The sequence below is a fragment of the Phyllobates terribilis genome, unplaced genomic scaffold, assembly GCF_046119375.1.
Source record: "Phyllobates terribilis strain yellow unplaced genomic scaffold, ASM4611937v1 Scaffold_12__6_contigs__length_324123572, whole genome shotgun sequence".
NCBI lineage: Eukaryota > Metazoa > Chordata > Amphibia > Anura > Dendrobatidae > Phyllobates > Phyllobates terribilis.
Genome location: NW_027362772.1, coordinates 302958420 through 302976436, shown reverse-complemented (window position 1 = coordinate 302976436; position 18017 = coordinate 302958420). Strand labels below are relative to the sequence as shown.

At 45.8% G+C, this 18017-nt stretch overlaps 1 protein-coding gene across 20 annotated transcripts in view; it reads left to right on the top strand.

The window, feature by feature from the left end:
- The window catches only part of KIF1B (kinesin family member 1B), a 95515-nt gene that overhangs the window by 64111 nt on the left and 13387 nt on the right, over positions 1 to 18017 (top strand). For 15 of the 20 annotated variants that reach the window (XM_073657264.1, XM_073657256.1, XM_073657254.1 and 12 more), the window contains 5 exons: positions 10851 to 10947; positions 14547 to 14695; positions 14825 to 15003; positions 15238 to 15375; positions 16507 to 16755. In XM_073657264.1, coding sequence (XP_073513365.1) covers positions 10851 to 10947; positions 14547 to 14695; positions 14825 to 15003; positions 15238 to 15375; positions 16507 to 16755 — 812 coding nt within the window. Of the gene's footprint in view, positions 1 to 1019; positions 3895 to 10850; positions 10948 to 14546; positions 14696 to 14824; positions 15004 to 15237; positions 15376 to 16506; positions 16756 to 18017 lie in introns of those variants that run through there. The other 5 variants (XM_073657270.1, XM_073657272.1, XM_073657271.1 and 2 more) reach the window with 2 other exon arrangements.

The following is an 18017-nucleotide window of genomic DNA, read 5'->3' as shown; positions in this document are numbered from 1 at the left end:
TGGTCACATCCGGCCGGCATTGGGAACAGCGACTCGGCGGGGGTCCCAGGTGTCGCACCCCCTCTGATCTGATATTGATGACCTATCCCAAGGATCAGCCATCAATATAAAATAGTGGACAACCCCTTTAATAGGAGTAGCGCCTGTGAGCACGTGCAGTAGGAATCTGCTGTGACCTGAAGATGGCCTGTACCACATACTGTCATACCCGCGGAGGCTCCTATTAACATTGTAGGACAGATTTCTATCAGTATAACAAGGCAGCGGCCATTATATACAGCCAAAACAAATCTAATTTGACAATTAAAGGTATTTAGGATTTTTTTTATTATGATATGTTCCTCCTACTAATGGAGTGCTCCCATTAATATTGGGTGTGGGGTTACACCAGACCGCCCCCATATAGCGTGATCGGAGGGCTGGCCAGGTTTTTGCTGTGGGATGGATATTGGGGTGAATGTGTAAATCTCCTTGGGCAAACGACCTCGAATATGTAGATTGAAGCCGCAAATTAGTGTCCGCCATCGGATGATAGTAGCGCTGCTCCTCGTACACACTCGCGTAACACGTCTCTTCTGATGAATAACTCCCGTCTGTGCGGCTGCCGAGCGTCTGCCATCCACTAACCTGCGTGCACTCACCTTCTTGGCTGACCTGTCTGTCTTGCATCTTGGAGTGGTGGGTTTGCTGTGCGGAGAGATGCAGGATTGGGCCTGTGTGTCGTGGGCATGGGCTTGTTTCTCCTCCACCTCTAACTCTGCTCTCTCGATGAAGGCTGCTGCCTGTCTTCTCTTCAAACCTTTCACACGTTCTAGGTGAGGACTAAATATTTTTCACTTTTTTTTTTATTTATTTATTTTTTTTTTATAATTTAAGTCACTCCTTCATTTCAATTTTCACATCCCCTTCATTTTCCTTTTTTACATTTCATATTTGTCTTTTTTAGTTTGGTGTTTCCATTTTATTTTATTTTTTTTTAGTTTCTTTTGGGGCCATTTTGATTTTTTTTCTTTCTCAAGGATGCGGACTCAGATAGTGGAGACGACTCCGAGAAGCGATCGTGTGAAGAGAGCTGGCGTTTAATCACCTCTTTACGGGAGAAGCTTCCTCCCAGCAAAGTGCAAAGCATCGTTAAGAAATGCGGCCTCCCCAGCAGCGGCAAGAAACGCGAGACCAACAAGATGTACCACATCCCTCAGAGACGTCGGCTGAGCAAAGACTCCAAGTGGGTGACCATCTCCGATCTGAAGATCCAAGCCGTGAAGGAGATCTGCTACGAGGTGGCTCTGAACGACTTTCAGCACAGCCGGCAGGAGATCGAGGCTCTCGCCATAGTTAAAATGAAGGAGCTGTGTGCCATGTATGGAAAGAAGGATCCCAACGAGCGGGACTCCTGGCGGGCAGTAGCGCGGGATGTGTGGGATACCGTAGGTGTGGGGGATGAAAGGATTGAGGATGTGGTGCCGGTAGCGAAGGGACCAAGCGATGTTGATGATCTTAAGGTTCATGTAGATAAACTGGAAGACATATTGCAGGAGGTCAAGAATCAGAACAACATGAAGGACGAGGAGATAAAAGTCCTCAGAAACAAAATGTTGAAGATGGAGAAGGTGCTACCTCTGATGGGTCCACAAGCAGAACGGAAGACTCGAGAGTCCAGTACCGAACGTGATAAAGGAAACGCAAGTGAAACAAGTAAAACTTCCTCGGCGGACCCCGAAAGAGACGAAAGGGTAAATCAACTTTTAGAAAATGACGCCTTGTTCTGCAGAGGACGGTCCACCTGGATGAGGCAGGAACAAGTCAAGTTTAAGAACCTCCAACAGCAGGAAATCGCCAAGCAGCTGCGGAGGAATAACGCTCCACACCGGTTCATCCCACCTGAGAACCGCAAACCTCGCTTCCCTTTCAAAAGCAATCCCAGCCACCGGAGTTCCTGGAGTCCGGGCACGCACATTATCATAACCGACAAGAAGGTCATAGAGGTTAAAATCCCAAAAGATGCCCAAATCCAGGAACAGGAGGAGGTGGATCCAGAAAGGCAAATCTGGAGCCCCTATAGCCAAATGCGCAACCAGCACTTAAACCAGTACCGGGGGCAGCAGGATAACCAAGACAATCCACCTGGTCGCTGGAGAAGCAATTCTCTCAACGGGTTTCAGAAAGGACTGAGACGACAAGCATCGGGCTCCTCCGAGTCCCTACAGTCCTGTGACTCTCAGCCGACCGACTCGCAGAACTTCTACCATCCCGAAAATCCACACAAGCCACAAGACTGGGGTCTGTACCACGGCAACAGCAATAACAGCAGCAACAACTCCTACAACAGACCGGCCGAGCGACCCCACCATTACAACCAGTTTGTCACCCCGCCCCGCATGAGGCGTCAGTACTCCGCTCCCAACCTCAAATCCGGACGGGAGACGGCGGTGTGAGCCGCTATCTTGGAAGGACTGGTGCTGGCAACGTGTATTAGACTGGGAGGTTTGTGCCAGGTCTTGTGCCCGCTAGACTGGTTGATCAGCCGTAGCAGTGCTGGGTCCCTGGAGGCTCCTACTCCGGATAAGTTTGTGTGTGTTTGTTTGTGGACCCTAAGAGAGAGTGAAACGCGTCTCTAATCTGTGGGAGGCTCCGTCCACATCCCCAAGACCTACTACCTCTCCCACCTTCAGTATTAACTACGTACAAACCCGATCATCCCACAGACTGAGATAATCACATAATCCCCATATCGTGGTTTATTCTACGTGGCCTTTTAGTAAGTGCACTGAGTTTTTATTTTTTGCAAGTGTTAAGATCAATGTTATACCACTAGTCAAAAATCACTAATAGACTGAAAACACTAACCCCAATCCCAAAACATTTAGGCCTCATTCAGACGCTGAAATGCCTGTTGTACTTTAACATCCGTGTTACAGTCGCAGATCCCGGGGTTGATTGCGAATCTACTGAAATCTGTTGTGGATCCGATGATGCTGGTAATTCAGGTTGTGTAACCCGCAGCCGAAATACAGATGCTAAAGTGCAGCCACCGCATTAGGGCCGTTGGTACGAGGCTTTGCCCGGACTGTCTGGGGCGGGGGGATTGCCCTGACTGTCTGGGGCGAGGGGATTGCCTTGGCATTACACTAAGCGGAGATCTGCTTTCCATGTGATATCTGCAGCCTGTCCTTGTATAGTCCTCATTTTCCCGTCTACTTCTTATTGCAGTAACCATTAACCACTTTAGCTTTTATCACCCCCTTCTTTTCCCTAATTCTCTCATGTCAGACATTACCTATCACATTGGCAATGGGTGGAAAGTTGCATGGCGGCCCTTAGGTTGTCAGGTTTCCATTATAAAAGGGCCTGGACATTTGTTTTTAGGTGTGATCCAAAAAAATTTAGACCTTTGCTTTGCCATTGCTTCCAAAGAGTCTATTCATGGCCCACTTTCTTCTCTGCAGGGTTAAATGCTCTAAGGCTGCGTTGCCACTATGCGGTTTTCAAGCGTTTTTGCCACTGAATTTCCGCAGCGAAAACGCTTAAAAAACGCTTGGTAATACGTGCCCCATGTTCCCCAATGATAATCCGCATGTGCTGTGCACATGCTGCGAAAATTTCCGCTGCGGATTATCATTGCGGGAAAAAAACGCAGCGTGTCCATTAATTTTGCAGACACGCAGCGTAATTGCCACCATTGACTTGCATTGAATCGCTTAATATCCGCATCACTACATGTGCTCATGCGGATATTAAGCGATTCAATGTGCGGATGGTACCTGGGTCTGGAGAAAAGGACTCTCATCCAGATCAGGGTACCATAGTACCTGTTAAAAAAAAAAAATTAAGTAAAAAATAAACATATACTCACCTTCCGATGTCCTCCGGTCTTTTCTCCGCTGTGTCCGGTCTCTTGTACGGCTCACAGTGGTGTGAAAGGACCTTTCATGACGTCATTTAGTCATGTGACAGGTCACGCGACCGCTGACGTCGGCGGTCGCGTGACCTGTCACATGACTAAATTACGTCATGAAAGGTCCTTCCACACCACCGCGAGCCGCACAAGAGACCGGACACAGCAGAGAAAAGACGGGAGGACATCGGAAGGCAAGTATAATGGGTTTTTTTTTTACCATTTTTATTATTTTTTTTAAACTATTAAGTTGGTCACACTATATAAATCCATGCCGGTTGCATTGATTTATATAGTGTGACCAAGTTGTCAAGCACTTTCCAAGTGATGCTAAAATCGCTTGACAACCCGCATGCAGAAATGCAAGTGAAGAACGCTTGACAAACGCTTCTACCTGGCAGGAAAAACGCAAGTAAAATCCGCATGCGTTTTTCCTGCCAGGGAGATGCAGAAAAAATATGCAGCATTTCTGCATCGTGGGCACTTAGCCTAAGGGTGTGTTCACACAGGGTTTTTTTTTTTGCAGAAACTCTGCAAAAAACACAAGTTTTTATTGGAGAGTTGGAGAGGAGTCTCTGCTGTGAAAACTCAGTAAAAATAAACTTAGTGTGAACACACTCATAGCTTGGTGAACACAGATGGGCAGCTCCACTACAAAGTATTCTAGAGCTCTGTTCACACAGGTACCATGATTTTTGTTGCCCCCTTGGCCGGCAAAAAGTGACAGATAAGTCAATGGGCTTCATGAAGTTCCAATAAGATCCTTTGCAACACAGATCTGATATATGCACCATGGATCCTGTAAAAAAAAAAAAAAAAAAAAAATGAAAATGTGATGTCAGAGTGAACAGGGCAGGGCTGAGAACCATTTCCTTCCATTACTTGAGAGGTTCGGGTTTTACTGGGCCACAAAGAGACAAATTTAGCTTGGCTTAAAAGCTGCTCTTATATCACCCAGCAGGTTATGATGTCATGTGCCCATGGGAGCTATGACATCATGCTCAGTGACGATGAAATGCATTTGTATAGTGAAATAGCGCCACCTAGAGACATAACGTTTGAGACGCACATGTAGAACAAGACCGTGCACGTTGGCCCTTCACTTAACTCACGAGAACTTTTAAAGAGATGTTGATCCAAAACTTTTCAAAAAGTTCTAAAAGTTTTTCTCCCACTACTTCTGTCCGCTGACTATAACTTCCTTACACTATTAGTGCATCGGACCACAGGGACCTGCTGGATCTAATTCTTTTTACAACTAGCTTCTTAGATTAGAATCTAAAACATTTCTTTTATTATTTTTGGAAACAGTCAGCAAGTAGAAGGCTTCAGAATGTTCGGTTACGATAACTCGAGCTCGGGAACTACTTTAGATGACATTTTGCTTTGTTTTTATCCCTATTGGAGTTGCTTTTGATCGGGAGGTAAGTTTTCATGCGTGCTGTGCTACGTCGTGGCTAGCATTGCCTCATGGCGAAAGACCCAGCAAGTGTCTAAGAATAGGTATTGTCAGAGGAAAGAAAGGAAGCGTCCAGGATTAGAAGGATGCATTATTCCAAAAACAGCGCCACACCTGTCCATATCTGGTATTGCACCTGATCTCCATTCAGGTAAATGGGGCTGGGATGTAATATCTTCTGAATAATTGAACTCCAACCTGTAGACTGATGCCTTTAAATGGTGCCAGTATTACACCATATGTAGAATTAGTGATGTATAGGTCTAATTTTTTTTTTTAGCCGAGTGATCAAAAATAGGTAATTCACAGGCGCCAATGCGAGAGATAATGCATCCAATGAGATTTGTCTGTGTGCCCGGTGATCTCCCGGCTGCCCGGTGATCTCCCGGCTGCCCGGTGTGTGTCTGTCTGGTCAGCCTGTGTATGTGTCCAGGAGCTTTCCATCCACCCAGCGCTGAGTCTTGATCTTCCACGATTCTTTGTCCTGATGTTATACATGATACTACCTATTGGTGCCTCCACCCTGCGCACCCCCCGACGGTGGCTCTGATTTCTCAATGTTACCACTTTAGGGGTCTGTGCCCATCCAGGCTGAGGGTGAAACAAAAATGCCTTGTAAAGTGTTAAACCTGGAAATAATAAGAAAGTACGTGTTCCTGTGGGGCCCCGCGGGGCCCAGACATTCTCTATGGATTGTAAGCTGTCAAATGGGCAGGTTTCTGTACTGAGTTTACATCATGTCTGGTTCATGGCTGCTCTATAAATAAACTTTGCCCTGATACTGAAGTTGGCTCATTTCACTCCTTATTGTGTGTTGTATATTATTTCTCTTATCTGTCTTATTAAAGGGGCACCCCGACCTAATGGGCTGACCATAACAGGGCCAGAGCAACATAGGTACAAAAAATCCCCATCCTGCACTGCCCTTCCTTGGATCCTGCAGCTCCTAGACCCCAGGTCCTACACTGCACTCCTCAGGTCCTGGGTCCCCAGGTCATACACATTGCCCTTCTCGGGTCCTGGGTCCCCAGGTCCTATACTGCTCTCCCCAGACCCTATACTGCCCTTCCCGGGTGCTAGGTCCCCAGGTCCTACACTGCCCTTCACAGGTCCCCACCAGCTCCTACACTGCTCTCCCCGGGTCCTGGGTCTCCAGGGTCCTACACTGCTCTCCCCGGGTCCCCAGGTCCTACACTGCTCTCCCCGGGTCCCCAGGTCCTACACTGCCTTCCCCGGGTTCTGGGTCCCCAGGTCCTACACTGCCTTCCCCGGGTTCTGGGTCCCCAGGTCCTACACTGCCTTCCCCAGGTCCTGGGTCCCCAGGTCCTACACTGCCCTCCCTGGGTCCCCAGGTCCTTCACTGCCCTCCCTGGATCCTACATGCCCCAGGTCCTACACTACCTTCCCCCAGGTCCTGCAGCCCCTGGGCCACTAGGTCTTACACTGAACTCCCCCGTGTCCTGCAGTCCCTGGACCCTAGGTCCCGCACACCCACTCTGGGTCCTGCAGGCCCGCAGGTTCTGCACCAGACAGAACATGTGGTTTAGGTTTTTTTCAGTGTTCCTTTAAGAAAATGATTTTCTCACATATACCATCACCCAGAGAAGACTCCTCTGTAGAATGAAGCTTTCCTGCTTTTTTTTTTTTTTTTTTGTAAACCTCAAATATTTCTGTAAGCTGCAAATCCTCCTCTGCATTCAGAATTGTGCTGATTTCCTGCAGGACCTCAGCTCTCCGCAGCCTCCTGCAGGTTCAGTGTCTGTTCACTCATCAGAGGGCGCAGAACCTTACATCTCCCAGAATGCAATGCGTGGTATTATAGGATCATAGTTTGGAGGTTGCCGGGGATTTGCGCGGTGCTGATGGATTCCAGGTGAGCATCAGACATCAGAATTTCAGATGCAGCTTTAGATGTAACTAGAGAACTGGAATAGAGTATAATTAGGATTGTTTTCAGATGTAGCCTGAAATCCCGAGTTTGGTGTCTGCCACAGTTCAGGTTGATATCAGGTCATCAGTAGTCTTACATAGGACTGCATGCAAATCCTTATAATCTTAGAGGGATTGTCCTTGGTAAGAAAACATAACTGCGTTCTACAGGAACCAGTGCCACTCCTGCTCATAGGTGGTGTCTGGTCCTGCAGCACAGGGCTATGAAATAGAATGAGACTGAGCTGCAATTCCACACACAGCCTGTGGACAGGTGTGGGGCTGTTTTCACATTCTGGACACCCCCTTTAATTTAGTGTTTTTACAATGTATTCCCAAAGAATTAGATAATAAATTCAGCTCTGCTGCACCTGTGTATAGGTTACATCTGGGCTGTACAAGATTTTAATCTAAATACAGAAATTAAAGGGATTTAAAGGGCTGTTCCCACCTTAGCAAGCTGTCACTTATCTACTGGCTGATCCCTGGGGTTCTTGGCTCCATAATGGTGGCTCCACACTGCCATCTAGTGGCTGAAATACAGAATGCACATTTCAGTCTCCATCAATAACTGCTTCATCTATTCCCTTGAAACCATCAACAAGCTGCTGTTGTTGGATCTGCTTTTCCTGTTACACATCTCTGTTTAGAGCTTGTCTCATCTCTACTGTGCCACAAGGAAAATATCTTCATTTTCTTTTAGAGTCTCTTTTCAACCAGATATGTCCACAAGTGCTGGAGCTCCTGTGTAAAAACTTGTGATGACAAAATGTGACCGTATCAGTCTGTAACCTGAAGAAATCAGACTCCGCTTTCTACCTGCATTCGTTTTTATACCTGAGTCCTTGTGATCTTTATTAACCTAAATATTCACCTAAATAAAGCACAGATCGCCATAACTTAATAATGAAAAAAAAAAGCTGTTCTCCATACGAATTGTTGTCTGTGCTTGTATATAATTTAATTACAGCGATAAACGTGGAAAGGAAGTTTCCACCAGTCAATACATTTTCTTTATCACTTTCCTGTTCTAAATATGGACACATATCCATATACTCGGGTGTATTGTGTAATCCCTGCCAGCAATGGGCAGCAGAGAGCTCTATCAGATTATATAGGTGATCAACAAGTGCACCAGTTTTATACTTGTCTTTAGACCATCATTCAGACCCGGGTTACATTTTTTTTCTCTCCAAAAGAACATTCTTTGTCATGCAAAGAAAAATCTTGTTTCTCCTCTTCGCCATTCATAGTGCAAATTGAATAACTGAAGTATCAGATTACAGCCTTGTGCACATGACTGTGCATGGCCTTCATTTTTCAGTACAGAGAAATGACGGCATTTTGCACCTGCAACTAAACTGTTGTGGCCCATGTCGCAGATGTGGTATTATGCAGTTACTTTTCTCTTGCAGTTGGAGCAGAATTCGGTGCCTCACAAAGGTGTCACTGGCTGTGTGTCAGTGATGAGGACCTGGTGCCTCCGTACAGGGTCCATACAAGCTTCTATTCCTTATAAAAAGAATTTGGAGTAAATATAATAGTATTCCATCAGCCGTAGATGGCGGGTGTTTCCTAATCCCCGGCTCAGCCCTCGTGTCCGTTCATCCCTGCCGTGAACTCCTCTATACTGTGACATAAGAGCTTACGGGATCAGGGCATTAACCTCTAGGTGCTCCGGTCACCGCTTCGTTTTATCCAGTTATTACATATATCCTGTGTCCCTGGAAATCAGAATTCATCAGTCTTATTTTATTAGTCCATCGTCGTCTCTAGCGACCACTCTGCCCCAGATATATATATATATGTGTATGTGTATATATATATATATATATATATATATATATATATGTATATATATATTTATATATATGTATATATGTATTTATATTACAGTGGCCTGTAAAAGTTTGGGCACCCCTGGTTAAAATTACTGTTATTGTGAACATTTAAGCAAGTTGAAGATGAAATGATCTCTAAAACGCCTAAAGTTACTGATGACACATTTCCTTTGTATTTTAAGCAAAAAAAAAAATTTCATCTTTTACCTTTTAAAAATGTTAATTACAAAAAGGAAAATGGGCCGCTGCAAACGTTTGGGCACCCTGTATGGTTAGTACCTAGTTGCACCCCCTTTTGCAAGTATCACAACTTGTAAACACTTTTTGTAGCCAGACAAGAGTCTTTCAATTCTTGTTTGAGGGATTTTCGTCCATTCTTCCTTGGAAAATTCTTCCAGTTCTGTGAGATTCCTGGGGCGTCTTGCATGCGCTGCTATTTTGAGGTCTAGCCACAGATTTTCAATGGCGTTTGGATCAGGGGACTGTGAGGGCCATTGTAAAACCTTCAGCTTGCGTCTTTTGAGGTCGCCTATTGTGGATTGTGACGTGTGTTTTAGGATCATTATCCATTTGTAGAATCTTCCTCTTTTCATCTTCAGCTTTTTTTACAGATGGTGTTATGTTTGCATCAAGAATTTGCTGAAATTTCATTGAATCCATTCTTCCCTCTACCAGTGAAATGTTCCCCGTGCCATTGGCTGCAACACAACCCCAAAGCATGATTGATCCACCATCATGCTTAATGGTTGGTGAGATGTTCTTTTCCAGAAATTCTGTGCCTTTTCTCTCCACACATACCTTTGATCATTGTGGCCAAAGACTTCTATTTTACCTCATCAGTCCAGTTGTTTTGCACTTCTGACGCTGAATTTTATGATGAGGACGCAGGAGGTTTTCTTCTGATGACTCTTCCATGAAGGCCATATTTGTGCAGGTGTTTCTAAACAGTAGAACAATGTATCACAACTCCAGAGTCTGCTAAATCTTTCTGAAGCTCTTTTGCAGTCAAGTGAGGGTTCTGATTTGCCTCTCTAGCAATACTAAGAGTAGCTTTCACTGAAGTTTTGCTTGGTTTTCCAGATCTTATCTTGACCTCCCCTGTTCCTGGTAACTGCCATTTCTCAATTACATTTCGAACTGAGGAAAGGGCAACTTGAAAACGCTTTGCTATCTTCTTATAGCCTTCTCCTCCTTTGTGGGCCTCCACCATTTTTATTTTTAGAGTGCTAGGCAGCTGCTTAGAGGAACCCATGGCTGCTGTTTTTTGGCACAAGGTTAGAGGAGGCTGGGTTTTATAAAGCTGGGCAATGTGCATCACCGGCCTTTCCTAATGATGGTGAACAAGCCATAACCCTAACAGACTAATTAAGGTCTGAAACCTTACAAAGTAATCTGAGCGCACGAATCTCCAAGGGTGCCCAAACTATTGCATTGTTCCATTTTCCTTTTGGTAATTTTTAAAATGAAAAAAATGGTGACTTTTTTTTGCCCAAAATACAAAGGAAATGTGTCATCTTATTACTATAATTTTTAATATTTGACAAATGCCAGAATAATGAGAGCGAGAGAATGTTTAAAGGCATTTTTATTACTTACTGCAAAGTCAAAACTGTATAGCACCTGACCCGCAACATCAGCTGTCCAGAGACGTCACCATTCACGTCGGTCCCTGGCCCCACTACACGTTTTCTTTCCCGTCTTTCCTATCCTATCTCTCCATCCATAGGATTATGAAAGCAAACTGCTGGCTCTGCAAAAGCAAGTGGAAACCCGGTCACTGACAGCTGAGACCACCGAGGAAGAAGATGAAGAGGAAGAGGAGGGTAAGAGTCTTTGTTCCAGAGAGAAAATTCCAGGATGGGTTGGATAAGCCTTGCTCATATTGCCCCACCACTTCCAGAGCACATGGAAGTGATTGGGGCTGAACTGCAGGACTAGAGTGTATCTCTGTACAGGGAGCTCCCTCTAGTGGTGGCTGCAGACAGAATCTTATCATGTATCTCTATACAGGGAGCTCCCTCTAGTGGTGGCTGCAGACAGAATCTTATCATGTATCTCTGTATACAGGGAGCTCCCTCTAGTGGTGACTGCAGACAGAATCTTATCATGTATCTCTGTATACAGGGAGCTCCCTCTAGTGGTGACTGCAGACAGAATCTTATCATGTATCTCTGTATACAGGGAGCTCCCTCTAGTGCTGGCTGCAGACAGGATCTTATCATGTATCTCTGTATACAGGGAGCTCCCCCTAGTGGTGACTACAGACAGAATCTTATAATCTATCTCTGTATACAGGGAGCTCCCCCTAGTGGTGACTGCAGACAGAATATTATAATCTATCTCTGTATACAGGGATCTCCCCCTAGTGGTGACTGCAGACAGAATCTTATCCTGTATCTCTGTATACAGGGAGCTCCCCCTAGTGGTGACTGCAGACAGAATCTTATCCTGTATCTCTGTATACAGGGAGCTCCCCCTAGTGGTGGCTGCAGACAGAATCTTATCATGTATCTCTGTATACAGGGAGCTCCCCCTAGTGGTGACTGCAGACAGGATATTATCATGTATCTCTGTATACAGGGAGCTCCCCCTAGTGGTGACTGCAGACAGAATCTTATCATGTATCTCTGTATACAGGGAGCTCCCTCTAGTGGTGACTGCAGACAGAATCTTATCATGTATCTCTGTATACAGGGAGCTCCCTCTAGTGGTGACTGCAGACAGAATCTTATCATGTATCTCTGTATACAGGGAGCTCCCTCTAGTGCTGGCTGCAGACAGGATCTTATGTATCTCTGTATACAGGGAGCTCCCTCTAGTGGTGACTGCAGACAGAATCTTATCATGTATCTCTGTATACAGGGAGCTCCCTCTAGTGGTGACTGCAGACAGGATCTTATCATGTATCTCTGTATACAGGGAGCTCCCTCTAGTGGTGACTGCAGACAGAATCTTATCATGTATCTCTGTATACAGGGAGCTCCCTCTAGTGGTGACTGCAGACAGGATCTTATCATGTATCTCTGTATACAGGGAGCTCTCTCTAGTGGTGACTGCAGACAGAATCTTATCATGTATCTCTGTATACAGGGAGCTCCCTCTAGTGGTGACTGCAGACAGAATCTTATCATGTATCTCTGTATACAGGGAGCTCTCTCTAGTGGTGACTGCAGACAGAATCTTATCATGTATCTCTGTATACAGGGAGCTCCCTCTAGTGGTGACTGCAGACAGGATCTTATCATGTATCTCTGTATACAGGGAGCTCCCTCTAGTGGTGACTGCAGACAGGATCTTATCATGTATCTCTGTATACAGGGAGCTCCCTCTAGTGGTGACTGCAGACAGAATCTTATCATGTATCTCTGTATACAGGGAGCTCCCTCTAGTGGTGACTGCAGACAGGATCTTATCATGTATCTCTGTATACAGGGAGCTCCCTCTAGTGGTGACTGCAGACAGAATCTTATCATGTATCTCTGTATACAGGGAGCTCCCTCTAGTGGTGACTGCAGACAGAATCTTATCATGTATCTCTGTATACAGGGAGCTCCCTCTAGTGGTGACTGCAGACAGGATCTTATCATGTATCTCTGTATACAGGGAGCTCTCTCTAGTGGTGACTGCAGACAGGATCTTATCATGTATCTCTGTATACAGGGAGCTCTCTCTAGTGGTGACTGCAGACAGAATCTTATCATGTATCTGTATACAGGGAGCTCCCTCTAGTGGTGACTGCAGACAGAATCTTATCATGTATCTCTGTATACAGGGAGCTCCCTCTAGTGCTGGCTGCAGACAGGATCTTATCATGTATCTCTGTATACAGGGAGCTCCCTCTAGTGGTGACTGCAGACAGAATCTTATCATGTATCTCTGTATACAGGGAGCTCCCCCTAGTGGTGGCTGCAGACAGGATCTTATCATGTATCTCTGTATACAGGGAGCTCCCCCTAGTGGTGGCTGCAGACAGGATCTTATCATGTATCTCTGTATACAGGGAGCTCCTCCTAGTGGTGGCTGCAGACAGAATCTTATCATGTATCTCTGTATACAGGGAGCTCCCTCTAGTGGTGACTGCAGACAGGATCTTATCATGTATCTCTGTATACAGGGAGCTCTCTCTAGTGGTGACTGCAGACAGGATCTTATCATGTATCTCTGTATACAGGGAGCTCTCTCTAGTGGTGACTGCAGACAGAATCTTATCATGTATCTGTATACAGGGAGCTCCCTCTAGTGGTGACTGCAGACAGAATCTTATCATGTATCTCTGTATACAGGGAGCTCCCTCTAGTGCTGGCTGCAGACAGGATCTTATCATGTATCTCTGTATACAGGGAGCTCCCTCTAGTGGTGACTGCAGACAGAATCTTATCATGTATCTCTGTATACAGGGAGCTCCCCCTAGTGGTGGCTGCAGACAGGATCTTATCATGTATCTCTGTATACAGGGAGCTCCTCCTAGTGGTGGCTGCAGACAGAATATTATCATGTATCTCTGTATATAGGGAGCTCCCCCTAGTGGTGGCTGCAGACAGGATCTTATCATGTATCTCTGTATACAGGGAGCTCCTCCTAGTGGTGGCTGCAGACAGAATATTATCATGTATCTCTGTATACAGGGAGCTCCCCCTAGTGGTGGCTGTAGACAGAATCTTATCATGTATCTCTGTATACAGGGAGCTCCCCCTAGTGGTGACTGCAGACAGAATCTTATCCTGTATCTCTGTATACAGGGAGCTCCCCCTAGTGGTGACTGCAGACAGAATCTTATCATGTATCTCTGTATACAGGGAGCTCCCCCTAGTGGTGGCTGTAGACAGAATCTTATCATGTATCTCTGTATACAGGGAGCTCCCCCTAGTGGTGACTGCAGACAGAATCTTATCCTGTATCTCTGTATACAGGGAGCTCCCCCTAGTGGTGACTGCAGACAGAATCTTATCATGTATCTCTGTATACAGGGAGCTCCCCCTAGTGGTGACTGTAGACAGGATATTATCATGTATCTCTGTATATAGGGAGCTCGCCCTAGTGGTGGCTGCAGACAGAATCTTATCCTGTATCTCTGTATACAGGGAGCTCCCCCTAGTGGTGACTGCAGACAGAATCTTATCATGTATCTCTGTATACAGGGAGCTCCCCCTAGTGGTGACTGTAGACAGGATATTATCATGTATCTCTGTATATAGGGAGCTCGCCCTAGTGGTGACTGTAGACAGGATCATGTATCTCTGTATATAGGGAGCTCGCCCTAGTGGTGTATCTAGCATTAGCTGCAGACAGTCAGGCCTGCTCCACCCTCCTGTATGGTGGCTGCTGGGACTGGACGCTGTGGAGAGTGCCGTCCTCGGTCAGTGCCGCTGTGCAGCCGATGCTTTTAGGTGCCCATTGGCTGTAACGCTTTACCTCTGTACAGTTCCCTGGACTCAGCACGAGTTTGAGCTTGCCCAGTGGGCATTCAAGAAGTGGAAGCACCATCAGTTCACATCTCTCCGGGACCTGCTGTGGGGCAACGCTGTGTACCTAAAGGAAGCCAACGCCATCAGCGTGGAGCTGAAGAAGAAGGTGAGGAGCTCGTCGGACCTTCGTTAATTTTCTTACCCGCTTCCATGCGGAGAGTTGGAGGCGCGAGAGAACGGAGGAGACAGCGATTCTGGAAGCCTTTTAACCATTTCTTCCCTGTCTTCCCATTAGGTGCAGTTCCAGTTTGTGCTGCTGACGGATACGCTGTACTCGCCACTTCTGCCGGAGCTGCTTCCTCCTGAATCTGAGAAAATACCTGAAGATCTGCCATTCCCTCGTACCGTGGTGGCTGTGGAAGTGCAAGACCTGAAAAATGGAGCCACGCACTACTGGTCACTGGAAAAGCTCAGGCGAGTTACCACTGATCTGCTATGATAATACTTAAAGGGATTCTCCAGAAAAAGGTCTGCAAGTAATTTGCAAACAACAGTGCCACTCATGTTTACAGCCTGTGTCTGGTATTGCAACTCGACCTCTTTCACCTGGCTGTGGCTGAAAAATAATAAAGATGCTGTTGTGCTATGTCAGAAAAGCCTTCGAGTCTGGCAGATATCTTCTCTAATCTTCTACATCTGCTCCCGCAGATTGCGACTAGAACAGATGCGAGAAATGTACGACCGAGCGGGAGAAATGGCGTCTAACGTCCAGGATGAGCCGGACGCGGTGCTGAGCGGCGGTGACCCCTTCTACGATCGCTTCCACTGGTTCAAGCTTGTGGGCAGGTAGGGTCATCCCCGGGTGCGAGCCTCGTGCATGAGGCCGCTGCTACACTGACAGCGGGGGGGCTTTTGTTTGGTTTTATATCACTCCCACCTTTATTCTTAATAATGGATAACACATGACGGCCTGTGTGAAATCCTAGAAACGCTTTTCAGTCAACCGTCAGAGGTGGAACCCATTTGTCGTTTTTTAAAATTGTTGCCCAAAACTTTGCAACTTTTTTAACTCCACTTTTCTGGCATAAACAGTTGGATGAATTTACCCCTCCGTATGTCAATCATTGTGTTTGATAACACAACAATAGTGTATTAGGGCACGTAGACATCATCGAGGGGCTTCTTCCGCTCTGGACCCCCTCTGTAAACCATAATAAGCTGCAGTAATTTGGGCGCCATCCTTGTCTGCTCAGATTCCTGGCAAAAATACATTTCAGGATCCGCTTGATCAAGAAAAAACAAACACTAAGTATGTAAAACTAAAATCTAAGGCTGCACCACCGAGAGCTGCGCCATGCCTCCCGTCAGGTGCGGTGGAGGCCGATAATCGTCTACTTCAGTATCTACATCCTACGTGACATTTGTGTTTGTAGAGGATGATTTGGCTCCACATAAGGGGGAAGGGGGTTTGTCGTCATCGGAATCTCAGTAGTGCAGCCTCAGGCCGATCGTTTTTCATGGTCGGATTTCTCCTGGTGGCCCTTGCAGAACATTGGGACTCCTCTTTGATAACTGGCGGACACGTTTTGCTGTCATAGGCCCTATTACATTGTGCTTGGCTTGGTTTTATACGTAGCCCCCCATTGCACCGCCATCTGCCCCTATTATTTTTGCACCTGACAATATACAGTAGTTATTGATGTATTTACTTCCTATGTTATTCTGCCCTGTGCATTGTGCACACCCACTGCCCCTATACGTTACTCTTTGATTTGCACCTTGCTTGTCTCCTCGCCGCTCTCTTTTTGCTTATTTCTCTGCCCCTCCGGTCTTCCTCCTCTTTCATTTTTATTTGATTTATGCTTTGTTTCACTGGTGATCTATGGAGTGTCCGAGCCCCGCCGCCCTCCCATCCCCCATCCTCCTGCACCAGTGCCTCTGGGTTATGATAACGACTCTTCCATTGCAAATGTCTAGTTCTCCCATATTCCACGGCTGCGTCAACGAGCGGCTGGCAGACCGCACCCCATCCCCCACCTTTTCAACAGCCGACTCCGACATCACCGAGCTGGCGGACGAGCAGCAGGACCAGATGGAAGATTTCGACGATGAGCCATTTGTAGATGACACCGGCTCAGATGTGGGGAATGAGGAAGGATCTGACCTCTTCAGCGATGGGCACGACCCGTTTTATGACCGGTCCCCATGGTTCATTTTAGTAGGAAGGTTGGTGAGGTTGCGCAAGGATTTGGTAGGAAAGGACGAAGTTCTTCACATTGATCCTAAAAGCACTTTATTTGCAGTCATATGGGAGTTGGTCAAAGGAAAAAAAAGGATTAAAAAGAATAAAATTTGAGACCATGAAGGTATAAATGTCCGGACTGGAGCAGCAGAAGCACCCTCACCATCCTCTATTCTTCTTAAGCCTGGTGTCATCCCATATGGTCACAATAGACGATCTCATTGAATATCTGTACCTCAATCATTGTATATTAAATATTAAAGGGGACCTCTCCCCCTTTCTCAGATCCCTTTTACATTATAAGTCTAGATAATGTATCAAAGTTGAAGTTATGAACCCAATTGTTTCACCAAATGGCACCTTATGGTGCCAAAGAAAGCGGTAAGAAAAGCAGGACACACCCGTGAGGAATTCCTGAGCACCCCTGAAGTGTCTTGTGATCTGTGTCCCCGCTGCTCAGGGGCTGCGAGGACCCCGAGAAGAGGGACATAGAGGACAAAACTGTTTTACACTCCCATTGGCACTTTGGGATCATTATAGTATGCTTAGGATCGCCGTAAGATAATGCTTCAGTTTTGGAAACTTGAAAGCTTTATACTGAATTTAAATACCCTAAAAGTTTTCTGCTGTTAACTCCTCCCCCCGGTCCGGTGGGTAAATGTGAGAACTTGTCCTTTCCTTGCCTATCATAGGTTGTCAGACGCAGGAATGCTAAGGAAGTGTGACAGGGTCATCACCTGAATTTCATTTTCATTTTTTTTTTTTTTTTTTAGTTTTAATTTTTTTCTTTCAAAGAAAAAGGAAAACAAAGCATATTTTACTTTTTCCTTGGTTTGTAGTTTGTTTTGTGTTGCCATTTCCTCACCAACCTCGCTGCTAATACTTTTGTTCCCTTCCTCTTGTCCTTGGCTATGGTTGTGGGGAATACCAGATGGGAGCAAAAGGAACACTATTTAAAAGTTTGGGTTGTCTGTGCTCCTCATAGGCAGGACTTAGTAACTCATGGTTTACCACAACTCCCTCCCACACCACTAAATGAGCTAGTGCCTTAAAGGGGTATTCTGATAATTAAATATCCTTTTTCTAATACCTTTCATACTAGCCTGTCGTGTATTTTAAATTACAGATGTAACTAGTTTTAGACTTTTTCTAAAGGTTTTTTGTGATAATATCATGTACATTGGCCTTCAGATAAAACTACTGTGCAACTTATATATAATACACAAGACATATTAATTGTCACTTT